Source organism: Microtus ochrogaster, chromosome 8 (genome assembly GCF_000317375.1).
Source record: "Microtus ochrogaster isolate Prairie Vole_2 chromosome 8, MicOch1.0, whole genome shotgun sequence".
Lineage (NCBI taxonomy): Eukaryota > Metazoa > Chordata > Mammalia > Rodentia > Cricetidae > Microtus > Microtus ochrogaster.
Genome location: NC_022015.1, coordinates 26,407,944 through 26,428,203, shown reverse-complemented (window position 1 = coordinate 26,428,203; position 20,260 = coordinate 26,407,944). Strand labels below are relative to the sequence as shown.

General features: G+C 44.5%; 1 protein-coding gene across 2 annotated transcripts in view; it reads left to right on the top strand.

Moving 5' to 3' along the window:
* The first annotated feature begins 6,340 nt into the window (after positions 1-6,340).
* Positions 6,341-20,260, top strand: part of Tex36 (testis expressed 36) — a 16,855-nt gene continuing 2,935 nt past the window's right edge. Inside the window, exons 1-3 of one of the 2 annotated variants that reach the window (XM_005351405.2) lie at positions 6,341-6,508; positions 15,505-15,636; positions 16,333-16,413. In XM_005351405.2, the coding sequence (XP_005351462.2) occupies positions 6,458-6,508; positions 15,505-15,636; positions 16,333-16,413 (264 nt within the window). In that variant the 5' untranslated portion in view covers positions 6,341-6,457. The remainder of the gene's footprint in view (positions 6,509-15,504; positions 15,637-16,332; positions 16,414-20,260) is intronic. The other variant, XM_013347851.1, reaches the window with a different exon arrangement.

Genomic DNA, 20,260 nt, shown 5'->3' with positions numbered 1-20,260 from the left:
GGGGCAGCAATCTAAATTAAACATTAACACAGCAACACTGTAGCCTGTTTCCGTAACTGCAACGAAGCAGCATATATCATAGGACCCACTGGGAAAGCATGGTACTGACGTTCTGATGTTTCCATCGGGCACCCTGGAAGGTGGCTACGGTGCAATCCAGAAATGTTTTTTTCATTTGTTTGTTTGTTTGTTTGTTCAGGAATCTTGTTTGACGCAAGCTCTGATTGAGGTATAGAGCATGGCCAAGAACCTGTGCTTCTGATGAACTCTGGATAATTTCAATGTTCCTGCGCCAATCTCCATTATAGGCACTGGAGGCCTGAGTGGAGAGTTCCCTCCCACAGCCCACTCAAAACGTCAGAAGGAAGGAGGGTAACCCTCACAGCTGACAGTTTCCTGGCAGGACATGGTGGGAACCAGCATGGGAGGCCATGTCTAGGTCTTCTTCATTGTTTCCTGAACTGAGTAGCAGGTGGCTCAAGTGTAGAGACCTGTACAATGGGACTTAGCACCCTGTCCACTTCCTCTCAGCCTTGGAAGACTCACTCTCCAGGCCAAAAAAAAAAAAAAAAAAATCTTGGAATGTGAAGAAAGAGCAAAGACAAGAAAGGACAAATTTGTGGTCATCCACACTATTAACTCAGTTGATGAACCCTGTGTCCCCATGGAGCTGCAGAGCAAGGCTGAGAGCCAGGACTCTCAGCCCAAGTCTGTCTTTTATGACTTTGTCTTATTGTTTTTGTAACAAGGCTCTTTTATTAGCTCATGATTTCCTGCCAACTTGATGAAATCTCCATTATGCTTTATAGTTCGAAATAAGAGGGTAAGGTGGTTTTTTTTTTTTAAGTCTTCTGTTTAGAGACCCTGCCTCCCCTGTTTCTCCCTCTGTGTCTCTGCAGGGGTGGGACTGAACTCCTTGCCACGTTCCTAGCCACTGTTTATTTTCTCTTTAGCTGAAAATAGATATTTATTTTGCTGGTTTGTTTCAAAATTCTAGGGCTGCTGTTTTCCATCTTAGAGCGTCGTTTTTGAGTCACATGTGTAATTACTGCTGTCATTTATTCTCTGTTTTTGGACAGCTATCCCGTTCGATCTATGAAGACAAAAACAGTGGTCATAGCGGCACGTGCCTGTAATCCCAGCACTTAGAAGGAAGAGAGAGGCTGGCTTAGAAGTTCAAAGTTATCCCTAACTGTAGAGAAAGTGTGAGGCCAGCCTGGGATACATGAGTCCATATCTAAATAAAATCAGCCAACTAGCCAACCAAACAATTAACCAACTAATCCAACAGACGAGCATCTGTCTTTCTAGAGGTGAAGCAAGCTGGAGCAGGATGCTTCACTCAAACTCATCTAACACTGAACCAGAGAAGCAGAGGGGGAGATGACAACGAACTGGACATTCCCACCTGCTGCATTTTAGGGTAAGATTCTCTTCATAGGAAATGGTTTTCATCTTGGGCCTGGCTCAATGGGTAAAAGGTTCAAGGACCCAAGTTCATATCCCCAGTATTCACATAAAAGTCAGGAGTGGTGACCCACATATGGAGCCCCAGCGCTGGAGGAAGGGGTGAAAACCAGTCTAGCTGAAATGGTAAGCTCCAAGTTTAGTGAGAGACTGACCCTGACTCAGAACACAAGGTGGGGAGGGACAGAAGATACTGGAAGTAGACCCTACTTCTCCAACCCCCACACATGTGTACATACATGTACCCCAATATGTTCATATACATGCACACACACTTCCCCACACATATGCATACCAACACACACATGTTCACAACACACATGCACACCCCACGTGTGCATACACATGCATACACACAAATGCACGCACATAGACGCAAAAATATTCCCTTGAGAAACTTGCTTTGTTGCTGCCTATTCTTTTCTGTTTGTGTGTGTATGTTTTCGTGGGAGGGTACACATGTGTGTGGATATGCAAGTATATGTGTACTCGTGCATGTGGAGGCTGGAGGGCAACCTTGGGAGCCACTCTTCGGTCATGATTTGCCTTATTTGGAGTCAGGGTCTCTCCCTGACCCGAAGCCTATTTCCTGGGTATAGCTGACTAGTCATTGAGAGCCAGGGATGTTTTCTCTACCTCCTAGGTCCTGGGATCGTAAGCATGCCAGCACGCACAGCTTTTGAAAATGTGGGTTCTGGAAACGGTTTCTGGTTTTCCTACTTGTAAGGCAACCACTTTACAGACTGAGTCATCTCTCCAGTCCAGCTCACTGATTCTGGAGCCTCTGCTTCCTGTTGACCAGCGGATCATGGTCACAGAGGTCTAGGTGCCTGTTTGTAGCTCCCAGGACTGCCTGGATGACCTACCTCTTTGCTCTCCCATCCAGCCTCTGCTCCAACCCATGCATGGCCTCCTTCAAAGTGTCCAAGATACCCTGTCCTTTTAAAGAACAGCTCTTCTGCTCTTTAGTGAGAAAACTCCTCTGGATATCAGGCCTCCAGCAGGCTGTCCATCTGCCTGGACTGTTTTTTCCCTCTTTCCTGAGCTCACTGAAGTCATTCTTTATTCTTTTTAATTACCTTCCAGATTCAGGCTTCTCTGCCAGATAGTCTCCAGGAACCTGTACCTCTCCTGGTTATAACCAGGTACCTGTGTAGTAAAGCCTGTCTCTCTATCGGCCAGCCAGCTCAGTGAGAACTGAGACAGCATCCACAGTATTTATCACAGCATTTGGCATACAACAGCTCCCAGCTAAACCTTCTCTGGAAAGCTCTTAAAAAGTGTAGAGTGACAGGCATGGTCCACATGTTTGTAACTCCACAATTGGGAGGTGGAGAGGATCAAATCATCCTCTAAAACAAGGAGCAGCCTCTGGCACTAAAACACATGGCAGAGATGGACATGTGGGCCTTCCATAAACCCTTGGATGCTTTGGGAAGACATTGCCTGAACTTCAAAGTCATCTGTGAAAAACACAGGGTGAAACCATTTGCTGTAAACGTAGAAGACAGTTCAATGAAAATAATGTGGGTCACTCAGAGATTGGGGACACTGTTCCTTGAATGTACTGCTGAAGCCACGTTTGCTGTTCAGTGAGGGCTGGTGCTGGTGACTGCAATGGTGCTGGCCCACAGTGGGTTTGCGGTAATATTTGTGGAAGTATCATTTTCTTTTTTAAAGTTAAGACACATTCTCGTGGATGCACCATCTTTCTGTCTAGCTAGAGGAGGACTGCAACTGAGCGATCCTGCTTGATGCTTCCATGCAAATGGCTTTAGCACATCTGGTCCAGTGGGATTCTATTACACATCGCAGCTGTGTGCCCACGCTGAGTCACCCCCCTCCCTTGCCAATGGAGATAATTACTAGGACCTGCTTCGGTTCCTATTAATGTCTCACTGAGGAGACTGGTGGTGCATTTCAGCACAGGGGAGACAGGGATGTGGAGATGGCTCAGTGAGTAGTACTCGCTGAGCAGGCATGAGGACCCAAGTTCAGAGGCAGAGCATCCGGGTACAAATCTGGCACTGTGCTGTGCATTCATAACTCCAGCTCTGGGGAGGGGGAGACAAGCAAATCCTAGAGACGTTCTGGCCAGCTAGTCCAGCCAAAAACACAGGGAGCTTCAGGTTCAGTGAGAGGCCTTATCTCAAAAACAAAAACAAACAAACAAAAAACAAGGTAGCAAGTGATAGAGGAAGACATTCAACATTGGCCGCCAACCTTCATATGTGCACACACATGTGTATATACACACATGTGCACACAGACAGAGACAAAGAGGAGCAAGGGGATGAGGGATGGGAAACAGACACAGCTTACTGAAGTCTCTTCTAAGAGCTGGGGACAGCATCACAGGAACTGACAAGGAAAATACAGCTCCCGGGAGCAACAGTTGCAGGAGGCTTGGTGCACCCTGAAACCAAAGGGTGCCTTTAACAGGGATAGCTGTGGTTGTGGGGACAGAGCCATCGATGCAGGTAGAGATGCTTAGCTGCTTCCAAACCATGGCTTTTTAGGGAAGGAACCTGGAAGCTCAGCAATTTGACTCAGAAGTATATTAGAGACTATCATATATAGCTCTTCTCTATCCTGTGCTCAATGGCATTAGTAGCTTTAAACCCACCAGCAGAAGCCCTCACACCGTAGAAATGAACAAATCCCACCACAAATCAGACTGATAACCTCCCAGAGAGCTGAGCGCCACCTGCCAGAGGAGCACAATCCTCCTGCCCCTTCTGCCTCTGGCCTTTCTAGTCCCCATCAGTGCTTCCCTTCTGGATGAATTAAGCCCGAGACAAACACTAGGGAATAGATTATGCAGTTTTTACACATCAAACCCCTGGGTGCACAGCAGGATGGGATGGAAAATGAATTGGCAGTGGGTTAGCACACGTAAGTGGAAAATAACCAGCAAAGCTCTTAGGGGTGATGTGGAAGTCATTTCAGTAACAGCTAACATGGAAGCACTTAGCACACATTGAAGTATGTTCATTGTGTCCGTTCTTCATTTTTCCGGTGTGCTTTTGAGTTACTAATGTTTCCTGAGGTCCTCTGACCATAATGACCCCAGGAAGAGATGGCAAACTTCTTCCGTTTCTGCCACACTTGTACTATAAAGAATGAGTCTGATGGGCAGTGGTGGTACATGCCTTTAATCCCTACACTAGAGACAGAGACAGGTATAACTCCCTGAGTTCAAGGCCAGCAGGATCTTCAGAGTGAGCTCCAGGACAGTCAAGGCTATACACAGAGAAACCCTATCTCAAAAAATCAATCAATAAATGAATAAATAAATAAAAACAAAAAATGACAGTACCCTTTTCTCCATTAGAATCTAGAGAACCTGGCAATTCAAGATCAGGGTGGCATAGCTGATTGACCTTGGGTCTTGGTTCTGTCTCTTCCATTCTGATAGAACTTTGAGTTAAACAATATTACAGCACTACTCTGCCTGACTCATAGGCCCCTATGGAAAAAAGTGTGGTCACATCTTTCATCTCTGGGCCATAAGAGAAAGCGTTGTAATGGTGGCTTCCAGGGACTTTTCTTAGACCACTGAGATCATGACAGATGTGAGCTAGGATTGATCTAGTATAACACATGGGTCCCCCAGTTCCCTCTTCTCGTCCTGCATTGTGATGCTGGAGTTAGATGCCAAATACAAGGATCAGGAGATAACACCTGCTTTCTGAGTCTGGTCTGCTGGTGACAGGCAGGAGGGAGCCCAGTATCCCAGTACCCAACTTCAGCACAGCTATCACGCTGAAGCCAGTATTCAGTCTGGATGTAAAAATCCCATGTTTGTGTCACAGCTGCAGCAAGACTGTGGAACCTCAGACATCACACCCAGGAACTCATGTTGAGAAACCTTCAGTTCTGGCAGAGGGAAAGGTGGCTTGTCACTACCATGGCAACTCTTGTTAGAACCAGAGATGAGATGATTTGAGAAGGTGGGAGACGAAGACACAATTTCTTAACGCAAAGGATAGCTGGAGTCATCCTCCTGTAGATGTCCACTCTCATCGTCACATGGAATCGTCAAGAGAATTGTGTCTGGGTGGCATCCAACAAAAGGAGATAGAAAAGCAGAAAGCACAGCACAGAGAGAGAAAGAGAGAGAGAGAGAGAGAGAGAGAGAGAGAGAGAGAGAGAGAGAGAGGCAGTTCTGTCCTGGCCTAGGGAAAGATTTCAGGAGCAGCCTTGGCAGCTGAAGAGTGGTAGCAGTCCTTGGGGGTGTTCATGATTTCTATAGGGGACCCATGACCTCGCTTTGCCTTCTAGTACCCTATCATTGATAACATGACCCTCGTGGAAAATAAATAAAGTAAAAACATAGAAAAGAGTTTATTTCAGAATAGCATCTGGTACATAGTTGTGTACAAATGTTATCTCCCTGTGGCTTCTATGCCGTGCCAGGCAGGTGAGTGAGCCTAGGAGTGTGTGTGCCCTAATTAGGTCTGACCTGGGAAACAGAGAACATCATGGCAGGAGATACGGGCTTCTTTGGTTCTGGTACAGCAGCATTGCTGATGTGAACAAGGTCAACTCCAGCCCAGGTCTCAGTTTTCTGAAAACTAAGAGATTGAAACAGATGGTTGCTATGAGGACATTAATGAAAATATTGGTTCCAGGAAGGTACAAAATGCTTGCCATGTTCCCAGCATTGTCTTGTCCTCACCTCTCTGGCTGCTTTCTGGGAATTTTTCAGCCGGGCTCGGGCTCAGGTGATTGGAACTCTGGATGTGCTTAGGGAACCTGATGCAAGGAACAAGTGGTAAGAACCCTCCCTCAGGGCTTAGAAGCCTCTGCCCATTGTGACATGAGCTCCCCTTCTATGACAAGCAGTGGGCATTCTCTGCCACCTCCCTGACTGGGCAGCAACTGAGAAGATCAGGGACGGGGTGGAGGGCTTTCCCGATGGGTCAAGCTTGTGAGGCCATGGAGAGGTGAGGAAGCCAACCTCAGTACATTCAGCTCTTTGGAAAGAATGACCAAAGGGAGGCGGTTCAACCCGCCTTTGGACAAGGTTGGAAGATGGGTAAGGAAGATGGCCTCCCTAGAAGCTTCCTCATGGAATGTGGCTGTCATTGAGGGCACAGAACTGATCAGATTTCCTTCTACTACCTATGGGAGCATGGCCTTTGACAGGTACCTTCCTTTGGCCATGGTTTCTCTACCTGTCAATGGGAAGCTCAGCATTCTTTTGAGGACTGAATGAATGCACGCCAATCTGGGGGAGGCTGCCCAAATCTGTAATCTTAATACTTGGGAAGCTGAAGCAGGAGGATTGGGAGCTTCTAAGGCATCCTAGGTTGCTTAAGAAGACAGAGTTTCAGAAAATAAAACTAAAAAAGACAGAGGAAGGACACGGAGAGAGAAGAGAGGCATGGGGAAACAGAAGGGAGGGAAGGATGTGGGAATGACGAAAGAGGGAAGAAAGGAGAATGAAGAATGGAAAGGAGGAAAGAAAAGGAGGAGAGAAGGAAGGAAGAAAAGCAAGAAGGAGGAAGGAAGAAAAGGGGAAGGAAAGAGGAAGAAAGGGGAAAGAAAGGAAATGCTTGGCACAGTGTGGGCTCTTGAGAGTGCTCATCGGGCAGCAACTGTCACCTACACAGGCGTTCCCGTTTCTGAACACCTGTCTTCTAGTACGACATCCCTCACTACATTGTGAACTGTCTCTTCCTCCTAGAGCATAAGCTCCATGGGGCCTTTGTCACTTTTCCTCAATGGCATTCCATCAGTACCTAGAGTAGGATCCGGTGCAGAAGGCACACTCAGTATTTGTTGAATGAAGAATTCTTAAACTCCCAAGTCCTGTCCGATTTCCATCACCAGACGATGAAATGGACAGAGCCTAGGAGTGTGTCCTTGATCACACCTGGAATGTCTGGACTCGAGCTATCCTGGCAAGACCCCTGTCTATTGACATCGCAGACAGCCCAGTTTAGGCTTGCTGTTGTTCTAGGGTCATCTAGAAACATTTACAATTGTCTCCAGTGTGAGGTCTTTTCTTTGTGGCCCAAGGACTTTTCACCCGCTCTTTAATATGTACCTTCCATGCCTTCTCGGTTTCCCAGGTCCAACTTCCTCAACTTGTCCAGAAAAGGGGAATTCCTGTGTCCTCTTCCACTTTCACAACCAGAGGCAGAGCCTGAGAAAAGATGGGTGTTCAAAGCACTTAGTCAATAACATGGGGGAGATTTGTGAAGTTCTTTTTTTTTTTCGTGTGTATGTGAGTAGTGTATGAGTGTGTTCACATGTATGGGCATGTGTCTATGCACACGTGTTTGTGGGGGGCCCAAGGCTGATGTCAAGCATCCCCCTAAACAGCTCTCCCCCTTGTAGACTGAGGCAGAGTCTCTCACTTGAATCTGTAGCTGGTGTATTGGGTTAGTCGGAACAGTCATCTTGCTTTGGAGATTCCCTGTCTGCCTCTTGAGTGCCGGGTGACAGGTGGAGCTCCCGCTCCCGTCTGGCTTTCATGTGGGTGTTAGGAATCTGGTCTTCAAGCCTGCACAGCAAGAGCCAAGCTCTTTAATCAGTCATCCCTAGCTCCCAAATGAAGTTTTTGTTTGTTTAAAAGAAAAAGATAAAGGGAAAAGATGTTGGCAAATTTGGGTCTTTAAAATTTACAACACTGATCACACTCTCTTCAGCACCACCCTTAGACTAAGGCAAACAAGTTTTGTCTAACCTTGGCTTTTTAAAATGTAAAATGAAATATACCAAAATTAGAGCGCTGCCGTGAGACTAATTCATTCAGAAGGGTAGAGGTAGGCAGAATAGCCAATCAACACTTCTTAACAGTAGTGTATCTGTATCTCATATTCATGTATTCACACACACACATGCACACACACACATGCATTCACGCATGCACACACATGCACACACATGCATCCACACATGCACACACATGCACACACATGGACACACACATGCACACACGCACACACATGCACACGCATGCACACACATGCATTCACGCATACACGCAGCTCACACACACATGCACACACTTGCACACATGCACACACACATGCATTCACGCATGCACACACACATGCACGCATGCGCGCACACACACTGTAAAATTTCCTTTATTCCATTAAGATCAAAAGTAATATGTGGGGTATATAAAATAAAACAGAAAAGTCTAACTAAAATAAAATTAAATTCCAGTATAAATATATGTTAGAATAAGAGGCTGAGACTGAGAAAAAAAAAAAAAAACTTAATCTGGGTTCCCTGGAGGCCCAAGTCAAACGGGAAATAGTATCAGCCACATTTTAATTTTGTTCTATTTTAGTTTAGTTATTTATTTTTTTGAGACAGGGTTTTACTGTGTAGCCCTGACTGGCCTGGAACTCACTATGTGGTCCAGGCTGCTTCAAACTCACAGAGACTTGCCCGCCTCTGCCTGTGTCAGTCCCATTGTCATAATGGCCCATGGTGAGAAAAACGTTTCTCAGATTAAATGGCTACTTTTTCTGTCATCTAAATATCAGTTAGGATTGCGTTTGACTGACTACAAGAATGGAGATGTAGCTCATCTATATATAATATATAGCCTGTTTCATATATTACTAGCACGTGCAAGGCCCTAGGTTTGGGCTCTGGTCACCAGCATGGTGGGGGTGAGACCGAGAGTATCTTAATCAGACACAGATTTGTGTTCCTTGTTAAATAGCAGCAACGTTGGGTACATGTCGTTGTGGTATGAGTGAGCATCTTTTGGGAATATACCCAAAAGTGGTATTGCTGTGTCCTGAGGTAGACTGTGTCCTAATTTTCTGAGAAATTGCCATACTGAAATCCAAAGCAGCTGTACCAGCTTGCACCCCACTAGCAATGCAGGAGTGTTCCCCTTACCCCACATCCTCTCCAGCATAAGTTGTTGTCAGTGTTTTTGATCTTGGCCATTCTTACAGGTGTAAGATGGAATCTCAGAGTTGTTTTGATTTGCATTTCCCTAATGGCTAAGGATGCTGTGCATTTTCTTAAGTGTCTTTCAACCATTTTAGTTCATCTGTTGAGAGTTCTCTGTTTAGGTCTGTACCCCATTTTTAAATTGGATTATTTGGAGTTTTTTTTATGTCAAGTTTTTGAGTTCTTTGTATATTTTGGAGATCAGTCCTCTGTCTGATGTGAGGTTGGTGAAGATTCTTTTCCCATTCTGTAGGCTGCCGTTTTGTCTTGTTGACCATGTCCTTTGCTTTACAGAAGCTTTTCAGTTTCAGGAGCTCCCATTTATTAATTGTTTCTCTCAGTGTCTGTGCTACTGAGGTTATATTTAGGAAGTGGTCTCTGTGCCAATGCATTCAAGTGTATGTTCCACTTTTTATTTTATGAGGTTCACTGTGATTGGTTTTGTGTTGAGGTTTTTGATTTTTTTTAGGCTTGTGTTTTGTGCATGGTGATATGGATTTATTTTACATGTTGATATCCAGTTATGCCAGTACCATTTGTTGAATATTCTTTCAATATATTCAAAAATATGTTGAATATGTTTTTCCATTTTATATTTTTAGCCTCTTTGTCAAAAATCAGGTGTTTATAGGTGTGTGGATTAATACCAGGGTCTTTGGTTTGATTCCATTGGTCCTCCTGTTTGTTCTTATGCTTATACCAGGCTGTTTTCAGTACTGTAGCTCTGTAGTAGTGTTTGAAGTCAGGGATTGTGATACCTCCAGAAGTTCCTTTATTGTACAGGATTGTTTTGGCTATGTTCATACCAGCATTATTTGTAATAGTCAGAACCTTGAAACAACTTAGATGCCCCTCAACTGAAGAATGGATAAAGAAAATATGGTACATTTACACATTGCAGCACGACACAGTGGTAAAAAAATAATGACATCTTGAAATTTGTAGGCAAATAGATGGATCTAGAAAAAACATATTGAGTGAGGTAACCCAGACCCAGAAAGACAAATATAATAAGTAAACACTCATAAGTTGCTTTTAGGCATAAAGAAAAAACAAAACAAAACAGCCAGCCTACTGTCCCAAACCCCAGAAAACCTAGACAACAAAGAGGACCCTAACCTAAAAGAGACATACATGGTTCTACATAGGAAGGAGAAAAAGACAAGATCTCTGGAGTAAATTGGGAGTGTGGGGGTCACGGAGGTTAGAGGGGAAGAGGGAGGGAAGGGAGGGGAACGAAGAAAAATGTATAACTCAATAAAAACAATAAAAAATAAATCTCTTCTTAAAAAATAGCAGCAAAGTGCAGAAGCAGGCAGATGAGAGGTGGGAACTCTGCTCCAGGGAGTTTTCAGAGCCGGGGGCTCTTTCCAGCCTTCTGTTCAGCCATTTTCATCATCAAGCAAGTCCTCTCCGTGTAGTAGGGAGCCTACATGCCAGGCAGGAAAACAAGATCACGGGGCCACAAGAAATAAGGTATCTGTTTCTCAGGAAAACAACCGTGCAGGCTCGTGGGTTCACATAGCCAATACAGCTTCAAGGGAGTATGGGAAGTTTGTTTGTTTGTTGAAATCAAGTACATTGACATTCCAAGTGAAGTCAGGTTCCGTTATGAGATAAAGTGAGAATCCGCACACGGTAGGTCAACATTTCATGCCATTCCCAGCCACAAGTCCAGCAGGGCAGCCTGGTAAGGAGGAGTTCGGAGGAGAGGCGCTGTCCGTCCACATCTTCAGCTTAGCTCGAGCCTTTGGCAAAAGTCCTCCCTGCTGTCAGCACCTAAGAGCGTGAAAAGAATAGTGCTGATCGCGAAGTTTCCGGAAGGAACTTCAGATGAGTGGGGGAAATTAAAGAAACCGTTGGCTGTGAGTCAGCGGCAGCCCATCTGTGAGGACAGTAACTGTCCCATTAGAGGTGACAGTCATTTTGCAGTTGACCTTGCTGCTTGTACTCTGGCTGTTGCTGGGCAGGAACGGCTTTCTTTCCCTCCTACTTACTTTCATTTTCCTATTTAATATTTCAGTCATTGACTGACGGAAGGCCGAGAAAATTTCACCACCAACTAGTTAAAAAAGCTGTATTTCACAGTTACACTACCCAACAGAAGGGTTTATTCCACAGCTATCGTGTTATAGCCATTAAATATATATTTTAAAAGAGTGAAATTAAAATGCCAGAGCCATATTTTAACAGCGATTTAGTCCACAGACTTGCAGAATATAAATGAACTCAAGCCAGTTGTCAGCTGATGTGAACCATCATCCCTGCTGTCAAAGCAGCCTCCCCACCAGCCTGGGGCTCAGGGCTTTTCTGAGAGGGTTGCAATTTAGTGGGATGGAGGGAAAACAGAGAGAGGCTCCACTTGGAGCCTGTTTGCACTATTTATATTGATCTTTAAAATTGATTGTTGGGGGGGGTTTACTGGGGATGAGATGGGGGATGGCAACATGAGGAAACAGATGGTCGAGTGGCAAGTGGAGAGGGAGAGTAACAAAAGAGATATCTTGATAGAGGGGACCATTATGGGGTTAGGGAGAAACTTGGTGCTAGGGAAACTCCCAGAAATCTATGAAGATGACCCCAGCTAAGACTCCTAGTGATAGTGGAGAGGGTGCCTGAACTGACCTTGCCCTTTAATCAGATTGATGACCACCGTAATTGTCACCATAGAATCTTCATTCAGTAACCAATGGAAGCAGATGCAGAGATCCACAGCTAAGCACTGGGCTGAGCTCAGTTGAAGAGAGGGAGGAGGGTGTGTGTGTATCAAAATCATGATGGAGAAATCCACAGAAGTTGACCCAAGCTCATGGGAACTCATGGACTCTAGACCAACAGCTGGGGAGCCTGTATGGGACTGACCTAGGTCCTCTGCCTGTGGGTAACATATGTGTAGCTTGGTCTGTTTGTGGTGCCCCTATCAGTGAGACCAGGATCTTCCCTGACACATAAGCTGACTTTTTGGAACCTATTCCCTACGGTGGGATACCTCGCTCAGACTTGATGCAGGCTGGGGGAGCTTGGTCCTGCCTCAATTTGATATGCCATGCTTTGTTGATTCCCGTGGGAAGCCTTACCCTTTCTGAGGAGTGGATGGGGGTGGTGTAGAAAGGAAGGGGAAAAGGAATTGGAGGAGAGGAGGGAGGGGAAACTGTGGTTGGTATGTAAAATAAATCTTAAAAATTTAATTAAAAAGTGACAATCTAGAGATGAGCAGGTAAAGGCACTTAGCACACAAGCTGATGACCTGGGTTCTATCCCTGGAATCCTGGCAAGGTAGAAGAGAACCAACTTCACAAGAGCTGTTCTCTGACCTCCACATATGTGTACTTTACATGCACACAACGTGCACACACATGCATGCAGTAAGAATAAGTAAACCATCAACATAGTTTAGGGCCTTGGAGATCGCTCAGTCAGCAAGGTGTTTGCCTTGTAAGCATGAGGGTCCAAGTTTATTTCCCTGGCCCCATAGAAACAAATGGTTACAGTAGCGCCTATGTGTAGCCAAGCGCTGGGGAGGTGGAGACGGGCAGATTTCTGAGGCTTACTGGGCAGCTAGCCTCACCTTACTCGGCAGGTGAGAGATTCTAACTCAAAAAACAAGGTGGACAATTCCTGAAGAACTGCTGAGGTCAACCTCTAGCCACAACATGAACATGCACACACAAGAACAATAATTGTTTGAAACTGCTTTTGAAGTTTAATACAGACCTAGTTAGAAATATATGTAAGCTGTCGAGAACTTTCTAATATATGTGATTAATGAGAAAAGCAAGGCGCATGCCATGGACAGCATGGCCTCTTTCTGTAAAGCAGTATTGGTCCTTTTCACATGTGACACACGAGGGCTCAGTCAATGTTGTTATCTGGGGTGGTGGTGCAGGCAACAAGAGGGGAAGGGGAGGACAACAAAAAGTTTGTGATAAATAAAAAAGCATAGAAAAGCCGGGTGGTGGTGGCACACACCTTTAATCCCAGTACTTGGGAGGTAGAGGCAGGTGGATCTCTGTGAGTTCAAGGCCAGCCTGGTCTACAGAGCAAGTACCAGGATAGCCAGGACTACACAGAGAAACCCTATCTTAAGTCTTGAAAGACCAAAAAAAAATGCATTTATTGTTTAGGAGTGACATCAGTTATACCACATGGCCACATGTGATTTCTAGAATTATGAAACATTCTAATTTTTGCATATCCATATGATACAATGCATGCAGTTTACTCATATGTAGAACCGTACAAAGTGCGAAGGGGAAAGCGGTGGTGGTGAGGATTTGGGGAGAATGTTTTCTCCTCTACTTGTTTTGTGGTTCTGAGAATTGAACCCACACTAGGCAAAGTACTCTACCACTGAGGTATAGCCCTGTCTTTCTTTTTACTTTTTGTTTTGATGCAGACTCTCACCAAATTACCCAGGATGGCCTTGAACTTGCAATCTTCCTGTTTCAACCTCTTATGTAGTGGGTTACAGTCTTGTACCCCCAGACTTGGTTGTTTCCCTATGCTTTTCCTCTACTGAGGGTTTTTTTTTTAAGTCAAGCTTATGTACTACAAGTCTCTCTAGGAGCAAATTCATCGGTGCCCCATAGGCAGTTTCTTATGTGACGAGGGTTGGGGGGCAGGGTCTGCATACATACAGCCAGTCGGCTTGCCTGGTGGTTTCGTTGTCACTGGTCTCGTTCTTCTCAGCCCACCGGCAACCACTGGGACATATTTGGTGGTAGTTCTCTTGTTATACTGTGTTCTAAGTTACCTGTTATTTTGCATGCATAGGTTATATATTCACATCGATGGTGCTGAGTTATACATCTGTGAGGTTCAAACTCCATTTCCAGGAAAGGAGGAGGGCCCCAGGAGCCTGGGAGGTGGAAGAGAATTAGGAAACTGTAGACTGATCCGACATACTTACTTCATACACTAGGTAGGTGGTCCCTGATAGGCACACAGGCACACATTGATACCCACAGGCAGGTGACACATGAGTCTACAGACAAAAATACATGGGCAGTTTGGAAAAGTCAAAGACTCAAGCCTGTGACATCAAGGCCACATTTGCACAGAATCCACATAAAAATGTCACTCTGCCAGGCATGGCTATATGACATATGATGTAACTGTTTACCTTTGGGGTGCCCAGGACATTGAATATCACTCATCGTATGCAGACTCACAGCCCCCAATATCCAGTGTCATCATATTGTAGCTGATTCACTCCAGACAGCCACATCAGCGCCATGTTGTCTAAACACAAAACTGATCCTTATAGCCCTCTTTTCTCAACAATAGCTCTGTCTGTTTCTTTTTTCTCTCCACTCTTCCAAGTCCTATGTGTCTTCTAGATTCTTCACAGCCAGAGTGAATACCCACAATATCGATAATATTTATAACACAATCTCCCAGCCCACCCACATAGCACACACTTGCACAGATGCCAATCAAAAGCCCCCTGAACATACAGTTGTATTTGAACATGGAGGAATGGAGAGAGAATTCCGGTTCGCGAATGTCTTTATACTTCAAAAGAGAAGAGAGTAATTGGGAAGATGGCTTGGTTGGTAAAACACTTGTCTTGAAAGTGTAAGACCATGAGTTTGCTCCCCAGAACCCCCATATGGAGCTGGGAATAGTGGCACACAGTTGCAACCCCAGTGACAGAGAGACAGAAACAGACAGAAGATCTGCATGTTGCCCAGATAGTCTAGCATGCTTGGCAACCTCTAGGGCAGACCCAGTCCTGAGAACATGGGCTGGACACGAGGCTCCAAGTGCCAGGGCTCCCAAGCCTGGGAGGACGTCAGGCCACACAGTTCTCTCGTTGTTCAGTTACCTTCACTTGTGCTACTTTTTGCCACTCTTTGCCAGAGCGTGGAAACTTTTCCAGGTTCCCAGAGACCTTGAATCGGAAGAGGCCCCGGTGGCTTGAAATGTTCGTCTGGAAGGAATACTTCAAAGTTACATGGGTTTTTTTTTGTTTTTTTTTTTACCATTCCCTTGGCACACCAGAAGTGCCCAAACCATCTTTTATCACTTTGCAGAGGAAGCCCGTATTTGGCACACAGATTCAGCCGTGTCTGGTTCTAATCAAGCCGCGTGTTGTGTTTCCAGTTCCCTCAAATTGGACTGGTACAGAAGACACCAGAATCCACCACGAGTGCTACCCTGAAGGAGATCCACTGTCCGTACTTGTCTCAGCAGGTGGAGAGGAAGCTGCCGCCGATATACAAAATTCGAGAGAAGGTAAGATAAATGTGGGCCCCACTTCCAGGATCCCGGGGGCTTTTCTGAGGAGGCAGCAGTTTGGTCAGACGATAAACTCGTTTGCCCATGCCATACCCAGGTTCCCTGTGATGCTTCCAAGTGCTCTACAGCTAGAGCTGCCTCGTGCTCTAGCCGAATGAGCCGGGATTCTCCACAGGACAGCCATGGTCTGCCTCCCTGGTCAGTTCATGAGCAACTGCCCCACCTCAGTAGTGTGAAGGAGGAAGCAGAAGGGTTTTAATAGCGACATCAGTGGCACCGCTGTGAGCCTCAACTCAAGCTCCAAGCTTCTGGGAACCCATCCTCAGGGGCTTCTAGGATCTGGTTAGGTTTCCAGGATTTGGTTTCTGCCATCCTTATCAATCAGATAAGAGGTTGGCTCCTGTGCCGTCAAAACTCCTTGCCAGCATTGGGTTCTGTGCATCTGTGCACTTTTGCATCTCTATCTCCAAAGACGTTTTGAAAGAGAATTATTCCCGTGTCAAGGATTGGTAATAGGGTTGAGTTTGGAAGCCCCACACCAGTGCCCACATCCCTCCTCCGGTGCTGTTCGCTCCATGCTGGTGATGGATCCTCGGTCCCAGCCCTTGTCCTTCCCCACCACTGTGCCCCAGTCTGAGGGCATCCCGCAGTTCTGACATGTACCTTTTCATCTCTCTCCTCGTTCTTCTCCAGCAAGCAGCAAACAAAAGTTTCCCCTTCTCTGTGCATGACAATCGCTACAGTTTTGAGAACTCTGGATACTATTTTGACTATGTGAGTACTTCTCTGCAAACTGGTAGGGCCTCCGCAATAGCTCAGTGGGAGCGCTCTTGCCTAGCATGCGGGAGGCTCAGGGGCCATCGCAAGTGCAGGCAGCAGGCAACTGGTAGAATGGGGAGCAATGATGGGTCTCTTACTTTCTAAGGTGCACAGGTTACAGAAAGCCGTGTGTTCCTTAAAACTGGAACTAGGTAAAAACAGCTAGGGGTCTTCAAGAAGACTCACAAAAGGTCACAAAACAAAAGCCCTCTCTTGAAGCTCTCAGAGTCGGGTGGAATTTTTCAAGCCTGCACAAGCCTTCTGCCTCCATGCACGCTCAGGCCAAGCTTACTAAATGTTTGCCTTTGGAATTGTCTCTTTTGCGATTCCTCGAGTTATCCCAGGGGTGCCAAGTCCCCTGCCACTGGAGAGCTTAAGGTCTGAGAGTACTTGGTAGCAGCTTAATAGAGCATTGGGTGTAGAGATGTAATACCAGCTGCAGGCGTCATTTTCAAATTCCTAGTAGTGACAGGGACATTTAAAACAGACGTTCTACTTAAAAAGTTTCAACTTTATGTTACTATGAAAGTAACAGATTCTCTAAAACTTCAAACTTAGAATTTCCCTTTTCTTGGGCCGTTGCCAGGCATCAAGTATTTTGTATCTTTGCTTCTTTCAAGGCGCTGTCATAGTCATTAGGTCGCAGTTCCCAACAAGACCCCGCTGGACAAATTTAGTTCTCTGAAGTGTAATGCATTGCCAAGCTAAGTCACATGGTCAGATGCACCTTGTTTCTTTATAAAAAAGATTATATTTTTTATTGTTTGGGAATTCCATACATGTATTTAATGTGTTTTGATCTAACTTACCCCAAGCCCTCCCCTCCAGCTCCTCTCCTATCCCTGTGCCCACTTTTTTTCTCTCAACTTTGTGTGCTCTGTTTTAAACTCACAAAGGCCACTCCAGATGCACTTTGAACTTATAATATTTTCAGCTTCCATTGGGTTTATTGGGTCCTAAATCTAAGGGCATTTGCATATTTTATGCAACCCAATATTTCCTCTGAATTATCAATTCAACATGTAGAGAAATTCATATAAAATTAAATATTAAAATTACTATTAAATTTGTTTTAATAAATTCTTAAGCTTTAAAACAGTTTTTACATATACCCTGTGTGCGCGTGTGTGAATATTAGTGTGTGTATGTGAGCACGAGTATGAGCACGTGTGTGTGTGTGTGTGTGTGTGTGTGTGTGTGTGTGTGTGAAGGTCAGAAGACAACTTGCAGTTGTTTTTCTCCTTCTACCATGTAGTCTCAATGGAAAGAACCCTTCCCTGCAGAGGGATCTCGTTGGCCCCAGAAAGAATTATTAACCAGTTATTCTACAGTTCTCTTTTCAAACTAAATCCTTAAAAATCTGATACACATGTTACTAATCTCAGTTTAAACTTCTCCCATTTAAATGCTCAGTAACTAGCGGCCAGTGGCTGTCACACAGGACGCCACAGGTTAGCATATCAGGCAGAAGAATGTGTCAGGCAAGCTTCAGGAACACTTCCCAAACTTGAGAAGCCACTTGACAAAGGCGCTGTTAGCAGCGCCCTTTGTTCATCAAGCCTTTACTACACACCAATGTTTCCCACGATCTTGTAGCACTCCTATGGGCTAATCGCTCATATCCTTGAAACAGCAATGAGCAAACTGAGAACCATTGAGATGAAACATCATGCCCTGAGAAACCTTTCCCTCCCCACAACCATGTTCCAAGTAAACAGAGGAGCTTAACCTGAAACCCACTTTCCTTTGACAGAGTCCTGAATACAGAGTCAGATTTTCCACCCTGTCCTCTCCAAGTGGCGACTTAATGTTTTCTTCATAATAAAAGTTTATTTTTATTTTACTGTTTGTGTATGAGTGTTTTGCCTGCATGAATGTCTGGGCACCATATCACCATGTGCCTACCTGGTGCCCATGGAGGTGAGAAGAAGGAGTCAGATCCCCTGGAACTGGAGTTATAGATGGTTGTGAGCCACCATGTGGATGCTGGGAATCCAACCTAGGTCCTCTGCAAGAGCAACAAGTGCTCTTAACTACTAAGCTGTCTCTCCAACCCCACTTAACATACCTTCCAAATTGTCACAATAGCATATGCTCATCAAAAAAGTCAAGTAAGTGATGGTGAGATGATTCAGTGGGTGCTTGTTGCCAACCTGGAGACCTGAATTTGATCCATGGGACCCACACGATGGAAAAGAACCAAATTTCACAAGTTGTCCCCTGCCCTACATCCCCCCCCCCACAGTAAATATTTTTTAAAAGTCAACCCAGATTTATGTAAAATTACAAATAAAATTTTCCTTCTTGTTTCCCTTTTCAACACCTTACCCTGATCAGGGTCTAGTGAGCAGATCCACCAAGTGTGTATCATGTCAGTGGCACAATTAGCCTTCTTTCCATGCATCTTAGGAAGGTGATGAGAGCCTCCAGGAAGATTCCAGAGGTTTTCCAGCTTTCTTTGTCTTCCAGAAGTGTTTCCATCACCTTAACATTTGGAGCTTCAGTTTATGATGATTTGGTAGAACAGGACCTAGGACAGCTCCAGTAGTTCAGTAGCGTGGTTTGCCTACTGCACAGGTAGTCCTGACTAAATAATTTGGCTCACAAAACTGCTTAGGTTTGATGCACTTCTTTAGAATGAGGTTTTTGAATTTTTATCTTGACTACTAGTCTGTCTATTTGAGCCTCATGCTTCCTATTGCATAGAGTTTAATGATGTGTTTGCCTAGAATTTATCTCGTCCATTTCAAATTTAATGGCATCATGTCAATCAAAGTACCAGTACTTTTCTAATCTTTAAAATGTTCTCTAGTTGACAGTTGAATTCAAATACTTGTCATTTTTGTTAACGAGATTATTAAAACTATGAATATTCTCTAGTTCTGGCTATACCAAGAAGATATTATTATTCAGACCTAACTGATAATTCTAATATTGTTCCAGTATCTGAACAGAGTTAAAGCTCTCTGCAGGGGTTGCTTTTTTCTTGGAGAAATCTGCAGGTGATCATTTTTATATCCAGACGGTAGTGCCTTGTTAATACACTTCTTAAACATTTACACTTGAAGGTAACTACTAGGAAAATATCAGAAGTCAGAATGAGCAAATAAATGAACAAATAACTGTTAGGCAAACACATCATTAAAATCTGTGTTAATTAGACCTACTTTGTCTGATTAGTATTTGCCTCCAAATACTCTTTATTTAATTTTTAAATTCTCCTTTAACAGAGCTGTTTGGAAGATCCCTTGCATTTTTAACGTGGCCAGAATTCATTAGGTTACATATTTGCTGCTGATACCTGATTTTGGTGTTACGTTAAGTTTGATGGAGGACCCTCGGTGATTTTGACTTCTTACGTAGTAGAGATTATTTTTGCATGTGATTAATTTTAAAGTGTCTCATTAGTGATTAAAAATATTATATAGTCCCTCATTCAATTGCAAAATTATTGGCTGAGGACTGTTAATTATGCTATAAAATATTTCTTATTCTTTGTCTTGGCCTGTCAATTTCTGCTTCTAAGAGTTCTTCTTAAATTCAACACTTTTTGGTTTTTCTTTAAATAGTTTAGTATCATGTCTTGTTGCATAAAAATTCATGATTGCTCTATTTTTATCTTGATGGCTTCGCCATTTACCACTATGAGTTTCTGTTGTGGGATTGTGGACACTGTGTGAAGATGTATGGCTGTGATGTGTATAATAAAAAGCTGGAAAGCCAATAGCTAGGCAGGATGTATAGGCAGAATTCCAGGAGAGAGAGAGAGAGAGAGAGAGAGAGAGAGAGAGAGAGAGAGAGA